The 23,601-nt window shown below is 57.2% G+C and overlaps 2 protein-coding genes across 5 annotated transcripts in view; both read right to left on the bottom strand.

The window, feature by feature from the left end:
* Nucleotides 1-21,452, bottom strand: part of FBXO31 (F-box protein 31) — a 40,381-nt gene extending 18,929 nt beyond the window's left edge. Inside the window, exons 1-3 of one of the 4 annotated variants that reach the window (XM_045987507.1) lie at nt 20,288-21,452; nt 8,203-8,274; nt 4,926-5,012 (exon numbers count right to left, since the gene is read on the bottom strand). In XM_045987507.1, the coding sequence (XP_045843463.1) occupies nt 4,926-5,012; nt 8,203-8,274; nt 20,288-20,636 (508 nt within the window). In that variant the 5' untranslated portion in view covers nt 20,637-21,452. The remainder of the gene's footprint in view (nt 1-4,925; nt 5,013-8,202; nt 8,275-20,287) is intronic. The other 3 variants (XM_045987508.1, XM_045987509.1, XM_045987506.1) reach the window with 3 other exon arrangements.
* Nucleotides 8,286-10,733, bottom strand: LOC123930958. The gene is made up of 2 exons (XM_045987510.1): nt 9,659-10,733; nt 8,286-9,553 (listed from the first exon to the last, which is right to left on the bottom strand). Exon 1 carries the CDS (start codon nt 10,675-10,677, stop codon nt 9,754-9,756), a length of 924 nt encoding a protein of 307 aa, XP_045843466.1. The 5' UTR covers nt 10,678-10,733; the 3' UTR covers nt 8,286-9,553; nt 9,659-9,753.
* Nucleotides 21,453-23,601: the final 2,149 nt, after the last annotated feature.

Raw genomic sequence — 23,601 nt, 5'->3', positions numbered from 1 at the left:
ATAGGACCGATTCCTTATGATAAATTCATCCAAGAAAACTAGTTCTGTTGGTCGGGTGAACGCTGGCGAACACACAGGGGGAACAGGGACCGGCTAGACGCTGACGCTATGTGATCACTCCGTTCCACAGGAAGGGGCCCCGGCCAGCAGGGCCAAGTGGGACACAGAGACAGAGACGGGATGGCGGCTATCAGGTCTCCTCCACCTTGGTCCCGGTAGAAGGACTAGGAAAAGTGAGGCCAGGAGCAGCCCAGGCCTCTGAAGTACGCAGGCAGGGGGCCGGCCACCACCGAGATCTGAGGCGTCAGCCTAGGAACACAAGCTCCTAAATGAGCGTGTACCGTCTCCCAGACACCTGCCATCCATGCTGTGCGCGGTCTTCTGAGTCGGTTTACAAGAGGCACAGGAAATTTAGTCTGGTTATCTCACGGTCATACCCCGACGGGTTCTGTGATTAATAAACAAGCAGGAGCTCAGCAGATAACGAACTCCATGGGAACATGTACACTCAAGGGTTTCGGGGTAAAATGTGACAGTATCGGGCACTTACTTTAAAATGTACCAAAAAATAAGTCGGAATGATGGAGAGATGGCAGACGGACAGCGGTGTGACGTGACGTGTTGCTGAGGGTTGTAGGGTCTGGTAATGCTAAGTGGGTGTTTGCTCTGTAATCCTGTCCACGTTTCTTTCTTGTAGATTTTTAAATTTTTCATGATAAAATACTGGTGAGTACAATACACGGGCCCATGCAGCGTGACCATCCCCTCCTGTCTCCCCTCCCCCCGCCCTCAGTCTGACTGCCAGCAACAGTCTGGTTCTTTTGAAACCAGTCTACGATCTCAGAGCCCCTCAACCGCTCGAAGAACATGTGAGACTTGGCGATTCTAAGAGTTCCCTGTTTTGCTTTAGAAGCTACAGCTCGTTGAAATCAACACGCTGCCCCCCACGTGTCTGCTTGGCGTGGCAGCCCTCTCTGGACATACGAGCTCTACACGTGTTAGAAAAGTCATCGTGCCCCTCGTGGCTCCCGCTGATGCAATGACACCGAGTCGCTCAGCCTGGGACCACCCTCAAGACGGTCTGAGGGAGAGCGGGAGCCCAGCTTCGCCCCCTGGGCTGCAAGCAGGTAACTGAGCTGACCCGTAGGCGGACAAGCCGTTTTCTCATGCAGGTGTAGGGTCTGTGTTTTAGGGCAGACACTTTACAAACGACAGCCACCCAGAACAGGGTCCAGCAAGAGCCCAGGGCGCCTCCAGACTGACAGTGTCCGCCTGAGTCACACAAACTCTGGCTGTCCACGCCAGCAGGGGGGCCGCGCTGAGTCATTGTCCAACGCCCGGGGCCCAGCTGGGAAAGCCAACCCTGAGCGAGACGAGGCGAGTGCCCGTGTCCATGCACTCTTCCCTCATGCTCCCACGGACCCTCTGCCTGGCCCTGCACGAGGCTGCGGGGGCGCGGCTGGCTGGCTGAGATGTCCTGGTGCAAGGCGCTCCCCAGACCCAGAGGAAGACCCCCAGCTCACAGAGCCCTCCCTGCAAGGTTTCCAAACAGCCACGGACCAGGGGTCAGATTACAGAGACTGGGCAGGAGACCCAAGACGTGGAAGCGACTGTGTGAGGCCCTTCAGGGGCTTCACTGTCATGGGCTTTAGGACGCTACAGAACTTCAGTTCATGGGCAGAGACAGCCCGAACACGGGAGAATCCCGTTACCCGCGGCAACGGCGGAAACACCCCTGCTCCACCCCATAAGGCAGGACGCGGGCCTTTCAGAATAATTTGTGTTTTTTCCAAACAAGGCAGCTAGCAGGTTGTTCCAACCACCGGTCCCGGAGGTCGGTGTAGCCATATTCAGAAAAACCTTCCCAGCTCTAAGACACCACCCTCCGTTCCCCAAAATGGGGGAACCATCTGAGCTGGCTAAGGGACCTCCCCGCTCAAGCGCTGGCGGGAAGACAGCCCGTCCTAGTCAGTGCCAGGGAACTCTCATCTGCCGGCGGGAAGGCCACCGGAGTGGGCAAGCGGGAAACTCCTGCCACAGGAGACAACACCAAACCCAAAAGATCCCGCTGTCCTCAGCGCGGCGTGGGCGGGGAGCCGGCTCTCTTCCCCCGTGGGCCACACGCAGACAGCCGGCCCCACGCCGCACGGCCCTCACTCGTGCCTGAACCACCAGGTCTGAGGCTGGGGAGCCGGGCTTCTGGGTGACGGGTGTTCCGCACGTCACTCTGGTCCACAAGATCATCACAGAGACAACCTCTGTATCTCCTGCTACTTGCTAGTAGCTTCTGGTGAACAAAAACAAAATCAGAGCAGGAGACGTGTCCAAGCTCATCAGGCCAGAACGACCTTGGTACCGAAACTAGGAGGCCACAAGGACAGAGACCTGCAGGCCAAGCTCCTACAAAAACCTCAACAAAACACAAGCAGATCGCACTCAACAGTCCATTACAAGGGTCACTGACCATCATCAGATGGAGTTGATCCTGGGGTAAAAAAATGGTTCAACATCCAGAAATCCAAGCTGTGACAGCACCTTAACAAAATCAAGGACAAAAATCGTACGGCCCTGACAGATGCAGGGAGAGCATCTGCAAAAATCCAGTATCTACTTAGGACAGAAACTTAGGAGCTCCACAAAATGGGTCGAGAAAGGCTGTGCCCCCACGAAACAAGGCCACAGGTGAGAAACCCCCAGCTAATGTCACACTCAGCGGGGAAAAGCCGAGAGCTTTGCCCTCTGAGGTCGGAACAAGGCAGGGATGCCCCCTCTCACCCCTTGTATCCTACACAGTGCTGGAGGGCCTGGCCTGAGCAACCGGGCAGAAAAAGCAGTAACAGGCACCCAGACTGGGAAGAAGTAAATCCTTCGCCGTCTGCAGTCGACATGACACCGTCGGCAGAAATCCCCGAAGGCTCCACCACAAGAAGCCCGTGGAACTAACACAGGAACCGTTGTCAAGCTGCAGGACCAGAATCGACATCCAGAGCGGGAGCAGGAAGACGACCCCACGGGCTCCAGGATTCAGCCGGGTGATGGGCAGGTGGGCTCCGTCTCCCAATGCACTTCCTGCTGGGGCCCCTGCCCTCTCCACGAGCACCTTCCTGTTTCCAGACTTCCCATGGGTCTCCCCCCTCCTCACACCCCTGGTGCGTTCCCGCCCCTTCCCCCCGCCCCCCGCCGACTGGACTCTGGAGGAGCCTTCCGGTCAGTCTCTCCTGTGCAGCCTAACACCCTGTCACCTGCGCCCAAGCATTAAACGTGGCCTCTCCATCTCCCCGCTGCGGGGTGCACAACGTTCCACCGAACCCCCAGAGCTACCTGGGGCACCGCCAGAGCTCTAGAGGGGAATCTCGAAACCCAGAGCCCTGTGGTCACAGACAGCCGCTCCCAGTCCACGCATAAGGACACGTGTTGGCTACGCCGTGAGCACGACGCGCTCCCCTCGAGACGCTGCCCGCACCCTCAAAGACACAGATGAGCCAGACTGTCAGCCAACGACATGCGGCCTGACAAAGCAGGCCAAAGTGAGCAGCTGAGCTCCCGTGGGGCCACAGAGCTCCTCAGAGGTTCACTCTGGACGGGCCGGCCTGCCTCTCCCCGGACGGCGTCTTCTGCTGAGGCTGAGGAGCCACTCTGGTCAGCAGAGACCAAGGGACCAGGGGACCAGGGCACACGGGGTCCCAAGAGCTCCAGGAACAGGACAAGTGGGTACGGGAGACAACAGTGCCAGGCCCCGAGGTCCTCACACACCAGGCGGCCCGGACAGTTCTGGAAGGCTGGGCTGGATGCGGCACCCATGCTCTCTGGCTGCTAATGGGGAGCATGGGTCAACGCAGGACGAGCAGGACGGAACGTGCTGGAGGCGACCTCCTGGAGCGCTCAGCAAGGACACAACTCGTACCTTCCAGCCCCAGCCCAGAGCCGCCCAGCCCCCGACAGCCCAGCCGGCTCCTCTCGCTGCTCGGACACGCTCCCGACGAGGCCCCTCGTCTCCTCTCTCCACCCCAGTCCAGCTCTGGGCCTGATGATGCGAGCAAGGTGGGTGTGGTCAGGAGCTGCGCCCCATCCTTGCATCCCCCGAAGCAGGCTAACCAGGGCCCTAGCACCGGGATGGTCTCCACAGGACCAGCAAACACACCTCGGCTGCGTGTCCACCGTCGGACGGGGTTAGGAGCGATCCCGTGCGCAACTCCCACGGGTTTTGACAGAAATCGTGTGTCAACGAGACTGAGAAGCGGGTCTGCTCCAGGCAGGCAACAGACTGGAGGGTTCAGAGTGGGAGGAACGAGGGAAGGGGCCGTGTGCTTCCAGGAACGTAACAACCCCTTGTAGCGCAAGCAGGCACGTGGGATGACTTCGTGACAACAAAACTCACTTTCCGCCTCAGCCAAAGAGCGTGGACATGTGTGCGCACGGCTCAGGGAAGCTCCAGCCTCAAGTAACACCCGTGGAGAGGGGAGTCGGGTTCCAAATAACCAAGTGCTTCTGCTCACTCCTGCCCAGTGTTTTTTTATTTCACATACGCTGTTACAACGTGACGAACGACATCCAGAAGCAGACCGCGTACACTTAACTTTGGAGCACAAGTGTTTTAAGGCTTCTACCCTGTCCTCGCAGCCCCATAAACAGTAACACTAAAATGTGCGCCAACCGAGTGGTCTTGCCATACTACCCAAGAACCCCAAAGCTGCCGCGGAATCCCGGCCCACGTGTGCAGCCGACCCAGGGCCACGGCTCAGGTGTGGCCTCAGCTGTGGCCAAGCCACAGAAAACAGCAAAGGTAAGAAAACAGCAGAAGCCAAGGAGGGCAGCTCGCTTTTAAACACCCAAACAGTCCTTGTGCCCGGAGTTAGAGGTCCCTCTCCATGCAGCTTCTTGGCCGTGCTCGCCCGCAAAAGCCAAAGCCAGCAGCAGGTACGTACGGCAGGTGTAAACATCTCTGTATTCCATGTGCTCGTAATCGGGAAGAATTTTCATGAAACGTCCCGACTTCACGCGAGGGTTTATACCTGAACAGACACAGCAGGGAAAGGGTAAAGATGGCTCTGTTTCCGTGACTCAACACCCCCCCTCACTGACGAAGGACATCTCCCACTGCACACTCAGCCGCCAGAACCTCAGGGTGCAAGTGTCTGCCAGGGGTGACCTGTCTTCCTTTAACCAGTGGAGCCACACCAGAAACTCACGAAGGTGGGAAGGCCAGGACCCTCCTCTCTCAGCTGCCACAGATCAAAGGAGCACCCGGTGGTGGGAAGCCAAGGCTGTGGCTAGGGGATGTTTGGGGGGCCACTTAGGGAACCCCTGTATCCGACTCTGATCTCTCCCTCGCCTGGTGCACAGCATTCCCCTTGACTTCTCTGCGTCTGTTTGATTTCTGAGGGTGATGTTTGCGGCCTCCTAACTCAAGCCTCCTCCCTCCTAAACCCGTCCATGCCAGGAACCAACCTTGATTTCCCTCCACTGCCCGGTCCAGCGGCTAAGCGGTTTTCTCCTTGATAAGGCATTCAGAGCAAACTCACAAAAACACAGCTGTCACATCATGACCATGAAAACTGAAGCTGGCTCTGACCAGGGCAGATTCAACGCTTCCAGACACTGAAAAAGGTCATCGTTCCCTGGATCTCAAAACCATTTTTAAGGGGCCAAGATTCAGCAATGAAAAGAAATCCCCTGATGTTGTCCTCACCTGTCCGCGTCCCTAGCCATCCAGATGTGCAGGCGAGCGTGTTCCCCTCGCCCCGGCCGGGCCCTCTCCCACCCCCAGCCTGCGCCTGGCCATACCACCTGCTGCTCACGGCTACTTGCCCACCGGTGCTCCACAAGACAGCACAGCCGAGCTGGGCTCCGTGGGGGCCTATTCCCACATCTGCCCCCACACCGGGCAGGTGTCCGCACCCGCCTTCGTCCAGGCGCTGTTTGGAATGGTAACTCCTAAGCTCCTGCACAGAACTCTGCCTCCAAGTGCCTTTCAGGTGATACCGTCCAATGACCAACCCAATCCGCTATCCCAAACCTAACGGACTCAGGCAGGCCGGTCACAAAAGCCTGGAAGCCAGCCAACCATCCAGGAAAGCCAGGACAGCAGTTTCATGTGCGCATACAGAGACTGTCGTGGGCAGAACCGGGTCCTGCTCCAACACCAAGGCTGACCGCCACTTCAAGTCCCTCCGACTCCACACTCTGGCCGGATTTAAGAGCTGAGTTCTGGGCAGCCGCGGAGGAACCAAGGCTGCAGCCGAGGCTATGGGGGCGCCCATGGCATGGAGGGCAGGAGGCAGGCGCAGAACTGGCTTTCTGCCTCTGGACTCTGGGCTTTGCAGGATGCAGAGCAGCACCGGCCTGGCTGCAGAGAGGAAAAGACAGGAAGGGCTCAGGCTATCAGGACACATGGCCACTAGGGCCCCCTAGACCCGTGTCCCCAGAGACGTGTCTTCCTGGGTTGGTGGAAGGTGGAACGGAGGCAAGAGAAGGAAGCAAGTCTGAGCGAGCACAGGGAATGGGGAGCTGGCAGGTCCCGAGCTGCCAGCCTTGCACTGGGGGCCAAGCCCAAGGATAGGGCTCAGGAGGTAACTCAGAGCTGGGCGTGGCGGCTGGAGCGAGGAGGAAGCCCAGGCCTCAGGAGGGCAGGGAAAAGCGGGGTGCTGGGCGTGACCAGGCAGAGGGCTCCCAGAGCCAGGTGGTGGGTCAGATGGCACGGCTGAGCCCCACGAACTCTGCAAATCATCAGCACACTGGCTCCCCTGAGGAAGGTTCCTGAAGGACCTCCAGCCCACTGACAGGAGCGCTCCCCAACGTGGGCGAGTCCCCTCAGAACACCAACCACTGCACAGCCCCAAGCTGCCATGGATCACGGTGCGGAGGGAAGCCTCGGACGGGGCAAAACCGGCCACATCCAAGGAGGGAGCACGGCCCGCGTCCCCCCCAGAGCCAGCCCTACGTGGAAACCCTGTGCTGCCCGACAGTCACAGGAAGGAGGGACATCTTGGAGGGAGAGCCTGAGTGACAGACCCACTAAGAACAGGGACACGGAGAGAGGCAGCAGCGGGCACGCTCCAGACCCTGGGGGGCTGCTAGCACTGCGGAGGCTCTCAGAGACCTGCTTCCGTCCGTCCTGAGTCAGACTGCGGCCGCTGCCCCCGGTGAGGCGTCCGGGAAGGGGCAGTACCTGCTCTGCTTTCAACGGACATACTTCCCGAGATGTGAAAACCCAAACCTACCAAGACTGTTTTAAAATGAAACTTGAAGTTCCTTTTTATTTCTTTAAAGATTTTGTTTAGAGAGAGCAAGCATGAACGGAGGGAGAAGCAGACTCCCCACTGAGCAGGGAGCCCGATGCCGGACTCGATCCCAGAACCCCAGGATCATGACCTGAGTCGAAGGCAGACGCTTGACTTACTGAGCCCCGCAGGCGTCCCCTTAAGGTCCTCTTAGGAGCAGTGAATAGTCTACTTTAGCCAAAGAGAACTGGTCCCCATCATCTCTTACTCTGTCCTTTGATCCCCAGCCCCGGGGAGCTAAGACCGCATGAGACGGCCGCCCAGGGGTGAACCCACCGGCTGCTCCATGGGTCGGTGCCGGGCCACAGCTCCTGGGCGGTGTCTGTGTGAACAGAGATCTTCACAGCCTCACGCTAAGGGGCACTGAGGAGAGATATGTGGGGCTGGGGGTGTCGGAGCACTCGGGGCGTGTCCCTGGTAACTCTGGAAAGCAAACGAGCAGAGAACAGGAAACAGGGACTGGAAGGCTCAACGTGGGGATGGGAGGTTGCCTGGTAGATGGAGCCCCAGACAGCGGAGCCTGACGTGGGGCTGCAGGCAGGCGGCCGAGGAAGCCTGCAGAAGCGGCCACACTTCCCACTTCCCAGTGAAGCTGCTGTCCACGTGCCCCTCGGGCTGCGGGCCCAGGATCCAGGGAAAGGAACCTCTGGAGCTCCCCAGGCTTGTCCCCAGCGCAGCCAGTTTCTCACAACGAACGCTTCTCCACACCTAACGGAAGACACCACTGTCTGTGACGGGCTGAAAATAAGGACGAGACACCCCCGAGATGGAGGAAAGAGCCCCTCGCAGGAGGGCTGCCGCTCCCAGCGCCGGGAGGGAACTGTGGGCCGTGGGTCACCTTCTCCACACTCCTGTCGTGGGCGCTCACTCTGCGTCTGCCTCTGGAATGAAGGGGGCTGTGGCGGGCAACAGGTTCACTTACGCTTGGCATAGACGTCTCTACAAGACACGCCCGTGATGTCCAGCTTCCGCAGGTTCTCGCAGACGCCGTACTCTGCAACGAGAAACATGTGCTGGAGGTCACAGGCCAGAAGTCACGAGGCCACAGAGACACAGAGAGACTGAGGGCGGGGAGGGCAGGTGCATGCCAAAGCCTTGGCCCCATCTTCCAAGGCAGAGTCCGTCCCTCGCTGCTGCACCCACACTCACCAGCGAGGCCCTCATTCTGTGTTTAGACCACCCTTGACAAAGCAACAATCCACACACTATCCCGAGAACCTCCAGAAGCCTAAATGCACAAACCCCAAATCACACAATCCCCAGCTCACGGAGCGAGTATGGCACAGACTCGGGGGCCTGCGAACAGCGCGCTGCCGTGGAAATGAGATCGTCCTTGGTGTCAGGGTCCCACGAAGGCCCCCAAACCTGCACTGCGGCTCCCGTGCCACCCGTTCTATTAAACAAAGCCACGGGCCTGTGAGGGGAGATCCGGGCGAGAGACTGGAGGAGGGCCTGAAGGAGGAGCCGCACCCACACCCCTTTGGCACCAGGACCCCCAGACCTCAACCAGCGACGGAGAACCCGGATGCCCTCCCCGCCTCCCTGACCTCGCCTGGCTGACGGCGCCTTCCTGCTTCCTCCTCCCTGTCCCGACCCCACCCCACTTTTCCAAGTCGCCCACCTCAGATTCCCTCCTGAAACTTCGGGTCCTTCGGGTCGGGTCCCAGCAAGGGTTTGCAAGGAAAGCAACACACTGAACTCATCACACGAATCCAGAACTGCCAGGGGCCCAAGCGCTGACAGTGACCAGCCCGCCTGGCACCAGCCTCTGCGCGGGCCAGGCCACGCACCACTGTATCCGACCTGGCTGGCAGGCCTGAGCACTGCCGCCGTCCCGTCCACGCCAGCGAGGAGGACACGCGCACAGAGGGGCCGGGGCTGCACAAAGCAGCAGAGCTCGTGGTACGGGACCCAGAGCGGAAGCCCGGGTGGGACGCCGCTCAGGGGTGAGAAAGCGGGGGCAGAAGCGTGCTCAGCGCCCCCGCTGCCCAAGCCCTCACACAGTCCCCACCAGGACTGCGCTCATCCGGGGCTCAGGGACCCAGCTGGGGCCTTACCCGCAGCCACCTCCGTGAGCAGCACTCTGCCCCCGTCCCAGGAAGGGCCGCCAAGGCTGGACAAGGCGGGGAGCTCAGTGGCCCGTCTGAAACGTGGACTCACACAGCGTGGCTAGTAGTGGCCGAGGGCTGTCCCCTCATGATGTCACTCCCGACGGTGCCTACGTGGACGATATCAGCCCAAGCGCATCTACACAGTGACGGGAGTCCAGCCAGCTGCAGGCAAAGCAGGTTCAGAAGGGAGAAGGGATCTGGAGCAAGGGAGCTACTCGGCACCTCCCACCTCCCACCAGCCTCCCAGGGAGCCGCGCTCTTCCCTACCTCGTGAAGAGGTAAGGAGACGTGAAGCTGAAGACTCCTAAGATGTAAATCATGGCCTTGCTCACTATCAGGCAAAAAGATAAAAAGCATGCGTTTCATCCTGCTGCCAAGAAGAATGTGGACTCTCTCCCCCAGGACAATGCAAGCGTGGGAACCTGAGAGCACGCACAGGAATACGCCGTCCGTGCGCCTGGGGCAGGGACACAGCAACACCGCCGTCCAAGGGGGTCCCCAGCATGAGAGACCACAGCTTGTCCCAAGTCCTGCTCCCCTGTGGACCGGCAAAGCACACGGGACGAGCCGGTGTACCCCACTCTCACTGAGAAGCACTCTGCTCTCCGACAGCTCTCTTCACCACCTGCCGCTGGCTCCGTGCAGCCCATGGTGGCCAGGTGGCTCCCCCGGAAAACCCAGGCAGGGCCACCGCTTGGGCTCTCCACAGCCACTCGCCTTCTCCTGCGCAAACGATGCACTTCAAACCTGTTGCTGCATAACAGAATCGGAGGCCACCCGGTTCGCTTCCTGGGGACGGGAGGGGGGTTCTGAACGGACAGCTCCCCTTCCCGGTTCCAGCGGCCGCTGGTGCTGCCCGGACAGACAGGGCCGGGTCTCAGTGCCCCGGTGACCAAGCGGGGGCTGCGGGGGCAGGATCTTCTCTTGTCATGTGTAGTGCGGCAGGCGAGACACCGTGACTCTCGGGGCCAATGGTGAGATCCGGGACAGAGCCCTGAAAACGCACCCGGGTGTGCTCCCGTGGCTGACGGCACCCGAGGCCACGGCCAGGCCCTTGTGAGGCACTGCTCCTGGGCGTGGGCGCGTCTCTGGGCCCAGGCGGTGAAGACTGTGACCTGGCTTACGATTTCTGAATCAGACTCCAACTCACACTCCAGCCTGACAGGAACGATGCTTCTGAATGGCTGTGAGGGCTGGACCCAGAACTGCCGCCTCATTCTAAATCTCTGCACCCAGGACACCTGTGGGGCTCCGTTGGTGAAGCGTCTGCCTTTGGCTTGGGTCATGATCCCAGGGTCCCAGCATGGAGCCCCGCCTGGGACTCCCTGCTCAGGGAAGAGCCTGCTTCTCCCCCTCCCTTTGCTGCTCCCCCTGCTCCTGCTCTCTCTCTCTCTCAAATAAAGAAAAAAATAAAGATAAGTAATTTCTGCACGTGTCAAGAAACGGTACGCTCACACGGCACAGGCACGAACGCTGCCCAAGCAGATAAGGGAACCACAAACCCTCCAACAACCAGAAAGGAAGCAGAACTAGAGCGTGGTGCTCAGACAGAACGGGCGTTCTTCTTACTGTTCCCGAAAAGTCAGACTAAATCCACAGTGTCACTCTGACCCAACCGTTCCTACACGAATTGTCTGCTATTTTCCACCTGACGGGAAAACCTTTTCTGTTTTTAAAGAGGGACTCAGAACAACTCCACATCCTCTGATTGTTCTAGCCACGTTCCCGTAAGTCATCAAGGGAGCCGGTCCTTAAAATAGCCGGAAGGCCTGTGTACTCACCAGCACCATGTGTCCTCCCAGAAAACCACCAAGTGTGAACTCCGCCCTTTGGCACAGGTCCCGGCCCCGCTGACGGCAAGCGGGCATGCCACCGTGCCGCCTACAGGCCTTCTCAATCCAACGCTGATTTGGTATTGCAGGCTGCCGGTTCAAAAAGTTCCCCTGACGGGGCGTCTGGCTGGCTCACTCAGTGGAGCGTGTGACTCCTCAGCAGAGGGTCGTGAGTTCAAGCCCCATGATGGGTGCAGAGATTACGTAAATAAAAACTTAAAAAAAAAAGTCCCTGCTAATCTATTATATAAAAGAGCTTAAGCAATTCTTTTTTTTTTTTAAAGATTTTATTTATTTATTTGACAGAGAGAGATCACAAGCAGGCAGAGAGGCAGGCAGAGAGAGTGAGAGGGAAGCAGGCTCCCTGCAGAGCAGAGAGCCCGATGCGGGACTCGATCCCAGGACCCTGAGATCATGACCGGAGCCGAAGGCAGTGGCTTAAACCACTGAGCCACCCAGGCGCCCAGCTTAAGCAATTCTTTTCTGGAAATACTTACTCCAAAGATAGCAAAAACAAAACAAAACAAAACAAAAAGCTGGGAAGGGAGGAGCATGGGTCAGCCAGACTTGAAATTTACAAAATGTAACGGCTGTGCTGTGCAGAAACAGGGATCCAGCTATCATTCTGCTTCTGGGGACAGCCCCGCGAGAACTGAGAGCGGGGGCTGAGATATGGCTATGCCCGGGCTCGCAGCAGGACCTCACAACATCCAAGAGACGGAAGCAACCTGAGCGTCCGCGGGCAGCGAGCACACCACACCCCGTGGTCCATCCGCCAGGTGGATGGTTACTCGGCCTAAAAAAGGCAGTAAACTGCGTCATCTGCCGCAGCAGGCACGAACCTTGGGGACATCGTGCTCAGGGAAAAACAAGGGTATGGGGCACCTGGACAGTCAGACTCCCAGAGACAGCCGGGACGGTGGCTGCGGGAGGGGGCAGGGGAGCAGGTGTGTGAGGGGACGGAGCCGAGGTGTGCAGGACCAGCGAGCGAAGGAGGCGGGCGGCGGTCCAGCTGAACCCACCAAACAGTGGACCATCAGAGCCGTCGCTTACAAACGGTCCGAACGGCCACTGTTGCTTACGTATGTGTTACTATAACAAAAAATTAAACTGCCACTTCAAATATTCCAATCGGAAAATGTCCGAAGAGCTATCTGAAAAACGTTTTGCCAGGAGGGAGAACAGCCTAGTACTTTGGCAGAGTCGGGTCAACACATAAGCGGCAGCCTCATGTGACCTCACAGCCTGGGGCTGCCAAGCGCCCTCCTCTCTTTCCCGTCCCACGAGCTCAGGGCCCCGTGCCGGGCCGGACCAGAAACTCTCCAGCCCCACGGCGCCTTCCTCAGCATGCGCGACTCCCTCGGTGTCTGCGGGTGGGGGTGGGCTAGAGGTCCCCCCCCAACTGCGGGCTGACCCAGCAGACCGGCTCTGCTTCCTGGGGCCCCTTCCAGGGAGAGGAGGTGGAGATTCAGGGACACGGCAGCCGTGGCAGCGGGGCTGGGATGTGCACACGCGTGGAGCAGAATGTGACTGACAGAGAGCGCCGTTCCTCGGGGGCCTGGGAGGCTGCCACAGTGGGGACCTAGTCCCATTCTCCCGGTCACCGCCACTGAGGGGGCCCCGCCACGCCAGACGGGCGCAGCACCAAGACACTACCTGCAGCGAGTCTGTGGCAGACAAGATCCACTCGGAAAGGGAGGTTCTCCCCCAGCACTGCGGGGAGACGGGAGTCCACAAGAAGGGACTCAGGTATGGACAGAGGTTCCAACGCAGGCAGAGATACACCGGGAAATGTGGGGTGCGGGGTTCCAAGGAGGCCGCTGCCCCGCTGGGTAAGTCCGAGGCAGGAGGAACAGAGACGGAGTCAGACGTGGTGCCGGGCAAGCAGGACAGAGCCAGGGAGGAGGGCCCGAGTGTGCACCGGAGGCCTCCTTCCCACCCGCCGGGCTCGGAGTAAAATCCTGTTTGCACTCAATTAGGGATAATCACACTCCCTAATAAAATATGGTTCACACCTTTACTTCTGAGGCTGAAAAGAAGTCCAAGGCAGGGCTGGGGGCTGCTGGGAGAGGGGCCCTCCACCAGGCGACACGGAGAGTCCGGCAACCAGGCCAGGCTCCCAGCACGGCTGTCGCTGCCAGTCCCCAAGGACGCCCCGCCGCCCACAGGGCACAACTGCTCTACTTAGCTACTACCGTAACTGGATGAAGTGGCTTTTTTTTTTTTTTAAATAATGTGGGAGATCTGGAAAAACACTCTGCAGCCACCTCATCTTAGGAGGCAAGACTGTAAAACTCAGAATCTGGACACGCCCACAGGTGTCTCCAGATAAACACCGGGAACACTTGGGAGGCTGAACAAACCGTTCCCCAGGACGGCTGAAACCGCCTACGAGATCAGCGTGACTCATTCTCAACGAGTCCGGGCCACGCAGAGATAAACAGTCCCTGTGCCAACGGACACTGTGAGAAGCCGCACTCCTGCAGCGAGACGACTCTGACCGCAGTCCAGCTCCCACGACAAGCACCTGCTGGCCAGGGGAGACCCGCGCCTACTAAGGCCCCTCTGTCACCCTGAGACACCCACCCTTCCTGGCTGCACACCCACTGTCCCACCGCCCACGTATGAGACCGGGAGAGAAGCCTGGGAGCCTGACTCTGCCACCATCTCCCCCTGGACGTGGTCCGGTGTTCCCAACACTTCCCTGCTCCTCCGCTAAAACTCCACCCGCAGGCCTGGCCGGGTGCGGTGGACCAGCCTCTCCATCGCCACCAGGTGGACACCGATGGTATCCCTGGCAAAGGATGCTGACTCATGTGTTCCAAACCCTGCCCATCTCCGGAAAGGGCCTTCGCTTTCGAGAGGACACTTGTTCTCTGCAAAGTCCAAAGACACCCTTGTCTTCTTCCCATGCCCTTTCCAGCCAGAAAGACAAACCCAGAGCCTTGGTGCATTACGTAATCATCTTCTAAGCACAGGACAACAGTGACCGTGCCTGGTCCTCTGCCAACCAGCCCACTCTTGGCAAAGCACCACTGGCTGTCCGATTAAACATGGCGGGGGAGATTGCCACCTGATGCTCTCTGCGTACCAGGCTCCCTTTCCAGCTTACTTTTTTAGGGTGAAATAAAGGAAGTCTGAAAAATGCTCCCCGTGAGGCACCACTGCCCTTCACCCTTTCCTGCTTCGCTAAGGGAAAGGAAGAGGTTTCTCTATAAACCAGAACAGCTTCCACAATCCTAAGTACAGAGAACTGCAGTCCTTCCAAAGGGCAAAGCAGAAGAAAAGGATAAAGGTTTCCCCCTCAAATTCTGGGATCATGCTACAGGAGGGCTGGATGCCCCTTCCCGTGGTTAAGACCCGTGTCCCTACTGCCTCGACAGTCTGTTTATCCACCTGCCAACTCGCCCTCCCCACTGCCAAAACCAGCGGGCTGAGCAAGGATCCGCTTTAGAGGAATCACAGAAATCCCTAAAGCCAACCTTAAAATGCACAACTTGCCCAGTTTAACTCTTCCCAAAACACCCCTCCAATTTCAGTCATATTTAACAAAAGCCACATTTTTTATTTTTTTGCATCAGCATACCATATAGAATAAAAACATTCTCTTTTGTTTGCAAAAACAGAATTAAATACTGGTTTTTAATTCCCCATTTGTCATAAAAACCATATTATTATTAGAAAAGAATTACTCTTTTTTTTTTTTTTTAATTTGAAAGACAGAAATCACAACTAGGCAGAGAGGCAGGCAGAGATAGAGGAGGAAGCAGGCTCCCTGCTGAGCAGAGAGCCCAATGCGGGGCTCCATCCCAGGACCCTGGGATCATGACCTGAGCCGAAGGCAGAGGCTTTAACCCACTGAGCCACCCAGGCGCCCCTCTTTTTTTTTGAAAAAGAATTATTCCTTATTATGGTGGAATTCAATCCCACTTTGAAACAAATAAAAAATATTATATACAAATATTCTGTATAAAAAAAATACCATCAAGGGTAGAAATGGCCAAGTTATATATTATGTACTACAATATATAATACTATATCATATAATATGTACTATTATATATTATAAATTCAAAACCAGACATCGACAGGTACTGAGCTAAATAATATAAAATCCTTGTGTCTGAATATTTAAAGCTCAGTATGGAAGGAGAATATACACATATGAGCGTTTCCTTTGCTTCTAATTTTCTTTTTTTACTGTATTTATTTATATATTTATTACTGAGTATTCTGATTTAGAACTACAGTCTGAATGTAGACTTCAAAATTCACCGAGTAAATGTGAGGAGTTAACGCAGAAAAGCCTTGTCAGGGTCAAAGGCAAAATAAAATAACGCGCTTGGCTTCCACCCTCAGAAGTCTGAGAAATGCTGACTTATTTATAGCCCCACCCGCAAGTAACTGCAGGCGGCCCACAGCCAAAGGAGTGATGCATCAAAAGAGTGTTTACCCTCACCCTGGCCCGGGCCTGCCCTGGGGGCTGGGCTCGGTTGGGTCGGTTCCTGTAAGGAGATAAGCAGCAGCTAGTCCTCCCGCGCCGGCCCCAAAATCAGGAAGGCGGACTAGGCGGCTCAGTGGCAACCTTTGACCTTCCTAGAGAAACGCCACTAGAAACTATTTAACCCGACAGCCCCCGTAGGCCACAGACAGGATAAGGATAGGCCAAAGTCCTACAAAAATAACTGATTCATTGCTAGGGCACTGGAGATGGTGAGCTTCTCACCAAACATCATAAATATAGCTACCTGGCTTTAAGTTTCTAGCTCTCCCCCCACCCTCCAAACTCAACCTGTCCTTTTAGGAACAGCCCTTAAACACACACGCACTGTCTGCACCCTGAAAGTCAATCATGGCCCCAAATTCTTTGAAGTAGTAAAACACAGGCATGTGCTATTCTCTTCCCCACACCCCATTTTTGTGGCTTGTTTTCTGTCCTGGGAAATCCAATTATCGCAAGACAGAAAGCAAGCATGTAAACATGCAAATTCACTAATTCGTCTCACTCACCCTCCCAAGAAACTAAAAAATTGAGCCACCATTATACCCATCGGGGCTGGACCAGACCCAGAGGCTCCACTCCAGGACACGTGAGGGGCTAACTCACCCCTCAACCAGCCTGAGATCCAGCCTCCTGCCCGCCAAGGCTGGGAGGGCTTTGGTTTTTACCTAAATGGACCTGGGGCTTTGGCCGTATCAACTCACCTTAACCAAAAGTCTAGATCAGGAAAGATGACGTAGCGCTAAGAGAGCTACGACCAGACCCGCCCACACTTGACGGTTCTCCTACAATAACCAGGCTGACCCTAGCAGACTTCTGGGAATGCCAGAGGGGACAGCCGGCCATTCAACTTCTGACACAGATAAGCTGGAAACTGGGGCCACCAGAACAAACTAGTGAAGCCAAAGACCTAGCAACCAGCTTCCTAACCTTCTGACGAAAATCATTACTGAAGCCCACAACACTAAGTTTGATTAACCCTGTAACTTCCTGGGGCGCCTGGGTGGCTCAGTGGGTTAAAGCCTCTGCCTTCTGCTCAGGTCATGATCCCGGGGTCCTGAGATCGAGCCCCACATCGGGATCTCTGCTCAGCAGGGAGCCTGCTTCCCCCTCTCTCTCTCTGCCTGCCTCTCTGCCTACTTGCGATCTCTGTCTGTCAAATAAATAAAATCTTTAAAAAAAAAACTGTAACTTTCACGAAAGTCATTTGAAATGAGGTTAACCAGCATATCACTATAGACTTTTAAGGATATGTCCTGAAATATTAAACAGAAATGTATTCAGGTGGAAGAAAACCAACAAATTAGTAAGAAAAACAAATAAACAACAACAACAAAAATAGGGTAGACAGTGGACAAAAAAATAAGGATAAGCAAATAAGAAAAATCCAAACTGCCAGTAATATTTTTTAAATGTGCCCCCTCCCTAGTCACTGAACACATCCGAACTGAAATAATTAAAGATGGGTCATTCAGAGTAGAGAGATTTTGGCACTTACTGGATTAAATGGGGTCACTTCGGGCAGCTGGACCAGAAATGACAGTGCTTGGTGATGAGACCGTGCATGCCAAACGTGCGTGTCACCTTTGGTGACTCATCTGGTCATGCTCTCGGGTCAGGAGGGTGAGCGTCCCAGCTGCAGTACCCCGGCAGTCCCTAGTCAAACTGCAGGGCTCACGCCCCGACTCAGGCCGCCGTGCTTCCGCACGTCCACTACCCCCATCCAACAGACAGGGACACCGCTCACTGTCCACTGAGTACAACAAACAGAAATAAAAATAAGGGCAGGAAAAGTGTGTCCTTTCCAACGACCACCCACCACACTGCATTTAAAAAGACTGAAGCAGGGCGCCTGGGTGGCTCAGTGGGTTAAGCCGCTGCCTTCGGCTCAGGTCATTATCTCAGGGTCCTGGGATCGAGTCCCGCATCGGGCTCTCTGCTTGTCAGGGAGCCTGCTTCCCTCTCTCTCTCTCTGCCTCCCTCTCTGTCTACTTGTGGTCTCTCTCTGTCAAATAAATAAATAAAATCTTTAAAAAAAAAAAAAAAAGACTGAAGCAGACTTACATGCATCCACATGGGAAGAACTTAAAAACACAAGTTCACAAAGGAAAAAAGCAGACGCCCAAGACTTACAGCATGATTAATTTCCCACAATCACGCATCACAAATGTTGTGTTTGGGGACGTACACAGGCATATGCACACACAACTAACTTAAACCCACAGACACTGGCTGCTTCTCAGAAGGGCCACGCTGATGAGAAGGTAGAGGGGCCGCCTGGGAGGCTCAGTCAGTGAAGCGTCTGACTTTGGCTCGCGTCATGATCTCGGGGTCCTGGGATGGAGCCCCATATGGGGTTCCCAGCTCAAAGGGAGTCTGCTCCTCCCTCTGCCCCCTACCTCTGCTTGAGCTTGCTCTCACAAGTGCTCTCTCCCATTTAAATAAAGTCTTTAGAAACATAACAAAATAAGAGCATTAAAAATTTAAAACGGTAAAGTAATCAAAGACAAACATAACAAAACAATGAACACTTATTGGCGGTGACTACAAATACGCCTGTTTTATCATTTTTGTCTTTCTTCCCTTTTTTTTAATTTCTCAAAATGGAAATTTTCCTAACATGCCCGGCCACCCTGGTGGACAGGATGCCTTGCTTCTAACATCACACTGTCTCCTCCCCCACGAAAACGGACGGAGAAGGCCCCAGCAGGTAAGGACTGCAGTCCTGAGTCTGTCCCCCAACTTCCTTCTACATCTTCATCAGGACTTAGCTACTGAGAATTCACCCTGAACTCTAACCCCAGTGAGTTTTGTTGTGCGGGTTTTTTTTTTGAAGTTTATTTATTTGATAGAGATCACAAGTAGGCAGAGAGGCAGGTAGAGAGAGAGGAGGAGGCAGGCTCCCTGCCAAGCAGAGAGCCTGATGCGAGCCTCGATCCCAGGACCCTCAGACCATGACCTGAGCCTTAACCCACTGAGCCACCCAGGCGCCCCTGCCAGTGAGTTTTAACCCCTACCACACCTTCAAGCCTTGATTACACAAATGTCTCCAGGAGTCTCTGTTCCTACAGTTGAGCTAGGTGCGTTCCAGCTCCCCGGAGACAAACCCACCAGAAACCAGCACCCAGGTTTGGCTGACCCTCGGAGGAACTTCTCAAAGCATGACCACCGCCTGCGGCGGGTCTGGGTCTTAGAAGTGTACAGAGAGCAGACGACAGGGGACAACAGAGCAAAGCGCAAGGCAGGGTTCACAGACATGTCCAAAGAAATGCACGTGCCACGTACGTGACAAAAGGTCAATACTGCTCACCTTCAGAGAGGTCTTACAAATTTCTTTTAAGATTTTATTTATTTGGCAGACAGAGATCACAAGCAGGCAGAGGCAGGCAGAGAGAGGAGGAAGCAGGCTCCCTGCTGAGCAGGCTCGATGCCAGGCTGGATCACAGGACCCAGAGATCATGACCTAAGCCACCCAGGCACCCCGTCTTACAACACAAATCTGTAACACAAAAAAGACCCTAAACAAGACGCATTAACAACACACAAACAAGGAATCACAAGAGATGCAATCAAATGGCCAGGAAGTCTCAAAGTAAGGGGGTGAGCGCTTCATGTGTCCATCTCCTTTCACCCCCAAAGCGGCCCTACAGAAGCAGCACCTCCCAAAAACCCCTGGGAAGAAGGCGAAGCGCGTCCAGCATCTCAAAGCACCCGACGCCTGAGCACTGAGCTTGGCCGCAGGGACAAGACGGCCGCCCCCTCGTTGGGGGGCCTTCGGGGGGGACAGGCCGCTCGTGCACCGTCTGCGGACGCACATTCCAACCGCCACCGCAGCGGGCCGGGCTCTCGGAGGGAGCGCACGGAGGAGCCGGTCCCCGCCGTCCCGGAGGGCGCGAGCAACAGCCATCCCCGCGGGACCGCACAGCCGCCGGCGACGGGGAAGCTGCGCGCTCAGACGTCCGCGGGGCGCCGCTCCGGGGCAGAGGGACGCCGCGGAGCCCCCGAGCTCTCTGCGCCCCGGCGGTCCGGGGGCGGTTTACGGCGACGACCGGCGCGCGAGGAAACGCGCGGACCCCACGCGTGCGCTTCCCGAGCGGGTCTCCGCCGCGGGCTGGGAGCACCTCGACTCCGCACCCGGCGAGGAGCCGCAGGGACACCGGCGCCACCGACGCGCAGACGCGGGGAGCCCCGGACCTGCCGCGCCCCCGCGGGGACCCAGCCCCTGCCCGTCCGCAGACCCCCGCACTCCGGGCCCCCCGCCCCAGCCGCCGGCCGCACCCCTCCCTCCGCCCTCCTCAGCGCCGCCTCCCGAGGCCCGGGGACCGGCGGCGGCGTCCACGCGCGTCAGCCCGCGGCCGGCCTCCACGCAGCCCCACTCCGGGGCGGCCACCGAGTCGCCGTGCGGCCTCCACAGCCGGGGACCCCCCGCCCCCGGCGGGTGGACCCGGCTCCGCCTGCCCCGGACCCCGCGCCCCGGCGCCGTGCGGGGGGAGGGCCCCGGAGTCCCCGCTGCGGCCGGCCGGGACCGCCCCCCCCGCCGGGACCCCCGGCCGCCGCGCTCACCCTCGCGGCAGCGCCGCCTCCAGATGGTGTCGGTGTGCAGGATGCGCCGGAACTTGGTGCAGACCTGGGCCAGGCTGGGCAGGTCGGTGCCCGGCAGCGACGCGAAGATCTCCACCAGCAGCTCGGGCGGCAGCTCCAGCAGCGAGCAGCGCGGGGGCGGCTGCGGGCCCGCGCCCCGACCGCCCGGCGCCCCCGCCACGGCCGCCGCGCCCGCCTCGATGCGCTCCTCCTCGGGGTCCGTGTCCGGCTCGCTGTCGGCCGCCGCAGTCTCGGCCGGGCCCCGGCGCTGCTGGCGGCGCCGACACCCCCGCGACGGGCCCACACCGCAGAGCCGAGCGCACACCGCCATGCCGGCGCGAGGGACGGCCGCCGCCTGTGCGCACGCGCCGCCGCGGAGCGGAGCCCCGCCTCCGGGAGCCGGCCAGGGCGCGCCGGGCCCGCCCACGAGCCTGGGCCACGCCCCCGCACCCCGTCGGCCCCGCCCACCGCCGCGGGCGGAGCCGACCTGGTCGCTGCGGCCCAGCCGCCGCCCGACGCCTTCGGGTCTCGGGCCGGGGTCCCGCGCGTGGACGCGGGTCGGGGAAGAGTCCCCGTCAGCGGCTCCAGATCGCAGGACGGCAGCCCCCTCCCGACCGGCGACGTGCGCGACCGACCACAGCCCGGCCTGCAGCGAACGGGCCGACGCCCTCCCCGCTGCGCTCCGGGGTCCGGCTGGCGTGACGGACGCCGCGAGGACGGCCCGAGGAGCCCCGAGGTTGTCCCCCGAGAGCCCGCCCACGACGGCCCGAGCATCCCACCGGAAGTTCTCCCCCCATAGCACCCCCAGGACGGCCTGAGGACCCACCGAGGTCCCCCAGGACTCCCAGAATGCCCCCGAGGACCCCCTGGAGGTTCGCCCCCGACCCCCGGCACCCCTCCGGAGGATGTCCGAGAGCGCTAGCACCGCGGCCGCGAGGACTCTACCCAGGGTGGCGCCCGGGCCTGGCCAGCGCTCCGGACGTCGCGAAGCCGGAGAGAAGCCCCAAGTTGGCCCGTCGGACTCCTTTCCTCTGTCTGCGACCCGACGTGCCCTCGCTTCCACCCGCGCTGCAGTGAGCGGGGAATCAGGCTGATGCACCAAGACACCCGCTCCGGCCTCGTCGCCAGCAGCCTTGGGTGGCCCTGGTGACCTTGGTTACTGTGACCCAGGGCACGGGTGTTCCAGAAGGTGCGGCCCACCGGGAGAGACTGTGTACTGCCGTCTGGTGACCGCGGCTTGCCTTAAATAGCTCACAAGAACCTGTCATTACTTGTTTCCAGAGAGTCAGGCCCCGGCGGTGGCTGTGGTTACAGGAACCTCTCTCCAGCAGCCCTGAAGCCGGAGGACACAGCCCTGAAGCCTGGAGGGACTGCCTGAGTCTAAAGGGAGGCCTAGAATGCCGGGCCAGCGCCCAGTGTCTTCTGGGCAAGGGTGGCGGTCTTGCTAATAAGAAAATTAATGACCTTGCCAGTTCCCACAAATCCTTCAGTAGTCAGGACCGCCTCCATAGGGAGATCTCAAGGTGGGGAGGGAATCCAGTAATCAGGGGAGCACATCTTCTAAGAAAAATGGGGCGTCTGGGTGGCTCAGTAGTGTTAAAGCCTCTGCCTTCGGCTCACTACATGATCCCAAGGTCCTGGGATCGAGCCCCGCATCGGGCTCTCTGCTCAGCGGGGAGCCTGCTTCCCTCTCTCTCTGCCTGCCTCTCTGCCTACTTGTGATCTCTGTCTCTGTCACATAAATAAATAAAATCTTTTACAGTATGTCTTAGATAAATCTTGACCCGCTTGGGTCCACACACTTGAAAGCCAACACCTACCTGGCCTCTCTGCACTTAGCCCGCTTTTCAGTCCAGCCTCCCCACCGGCTTCACAGCGCTCTTGCCGGTAGTAACACAGACCCAAAAGCAGACTCCTTGTGGCACTTGCCTTTTAAAGGTATTTAATGGCCCCACTGACTCCTTATCACATCACACCTCATTGCCCAGTCTGCCCTCCAGGCCTAACCCCACACCCATCTCTCCAGCGAAGCGAAGCCATCCTATAATTCAAGGTCATCAGCCAGGTCACATCTCCTCTACCAGAAAGACCCATCTCCTGACCCCGTGCCATTAGAAAGCCAACCCTCCTCCTCCTTTTCCCCAGATGGCATTTCCTAGGAAGGATGTTCTCTTTTTCACATTGTTTTATTATAAACATTTGCTGCCTTTTGTACCAATCTCCCTAGAAGTCTCCCTTGTCACGTGATAGATATGCTAACACACACCAAGCCATCGAGGAGTGTTCACTAAATGCTGAGTAAAAATCACTAAATGCTGAGTAAAAAAAAAAAAAAAAACTGGCTTAAAAGACTAAAAAGTGAGAACATGAACCAAACAGATTTAGGGAAGCCTGATGGGACAGTGTTATAACCCAAGCTCGGAAGGATTTCAGCGAGCAGAAATGCATGAACTCATGTGATAAACTTTTGCAGCATGCCCGGCGAGCCTGCCTGTGTGCTACGTTCTGCATAGATCTATACATTCTACAGGATAATCCTTGCCACTATTACATTTTGGTTTGGTTTGGTTTCTAATTCTGTCCACCCCGCAGTAGGCAGTTTTCTCCCGGAGGAGCTTAGAGTGGTATTCTTGTACAGAGTCATCTGGTTAAATTTTCATCAGAAGAATGGTTCAACTATTTTTTTAAAGATTCTATTTATTCATGAGAGAGAGAACGCACGCGGTAGCACAAGCAGGGAGAGGGGCAGAGGGAGAGGGAGAAGAAGCAGGCTCCCCAGGTGAGCAGGGAGCTGGACCCAGGGCTCTCTACCCCAGGCCCCTGGCATCGGGATCACAACCTGAGCTTAAGGCAGATGCTTAACCAACTGAACCACCCAGGCGCCCCAAGTAGTTAAACTATTCTGTTTATGGTTTGGATTATGCAACTACACAGGTAGGCAGACCTATCTGAATCTGTACATCCTTTAGAGCAGGACTAACAGAAGGCCGTGTACAATAACCCACCCCAAGACGTGGAAGGATTGAATTCGGAAACGGAGCTGTGGGAGCGTGGGTAACCCCTAGGCAGGAAGGAACCCAAGGGGAAAGGTCTTGGGTAGCAGATAATTATTACATACCCAACCCCGAAAGTTTTGTGTGTCCTGAACACTTTTATAGTCCCTTATGTACGACAGATCCCATACTAAGAACACTAAGGAGGATCCGGTCAGAGCAAAAGGAGAAAAAACTAGATAAAAGTGACCGCTTAACACTAGATGGGATTATAATAATGAACTCTTTGTTACGGAAAAGTGA

This window comes from Meles meles, chromosome 19, assembly GCF_922984935.1.
Source record: "Meles meles chromosome 19, mMelMel3.1 paternal haplotype, whole genome shotgun sequence".
NCBI lineage: Eukaryota > Metazoa > Chordata > Mammalia > Carnivora > Mustelidae > Meles > Meles meles.
This window is presented reverse-complemented; position numbering and strand designations above follow the sequence as displayed.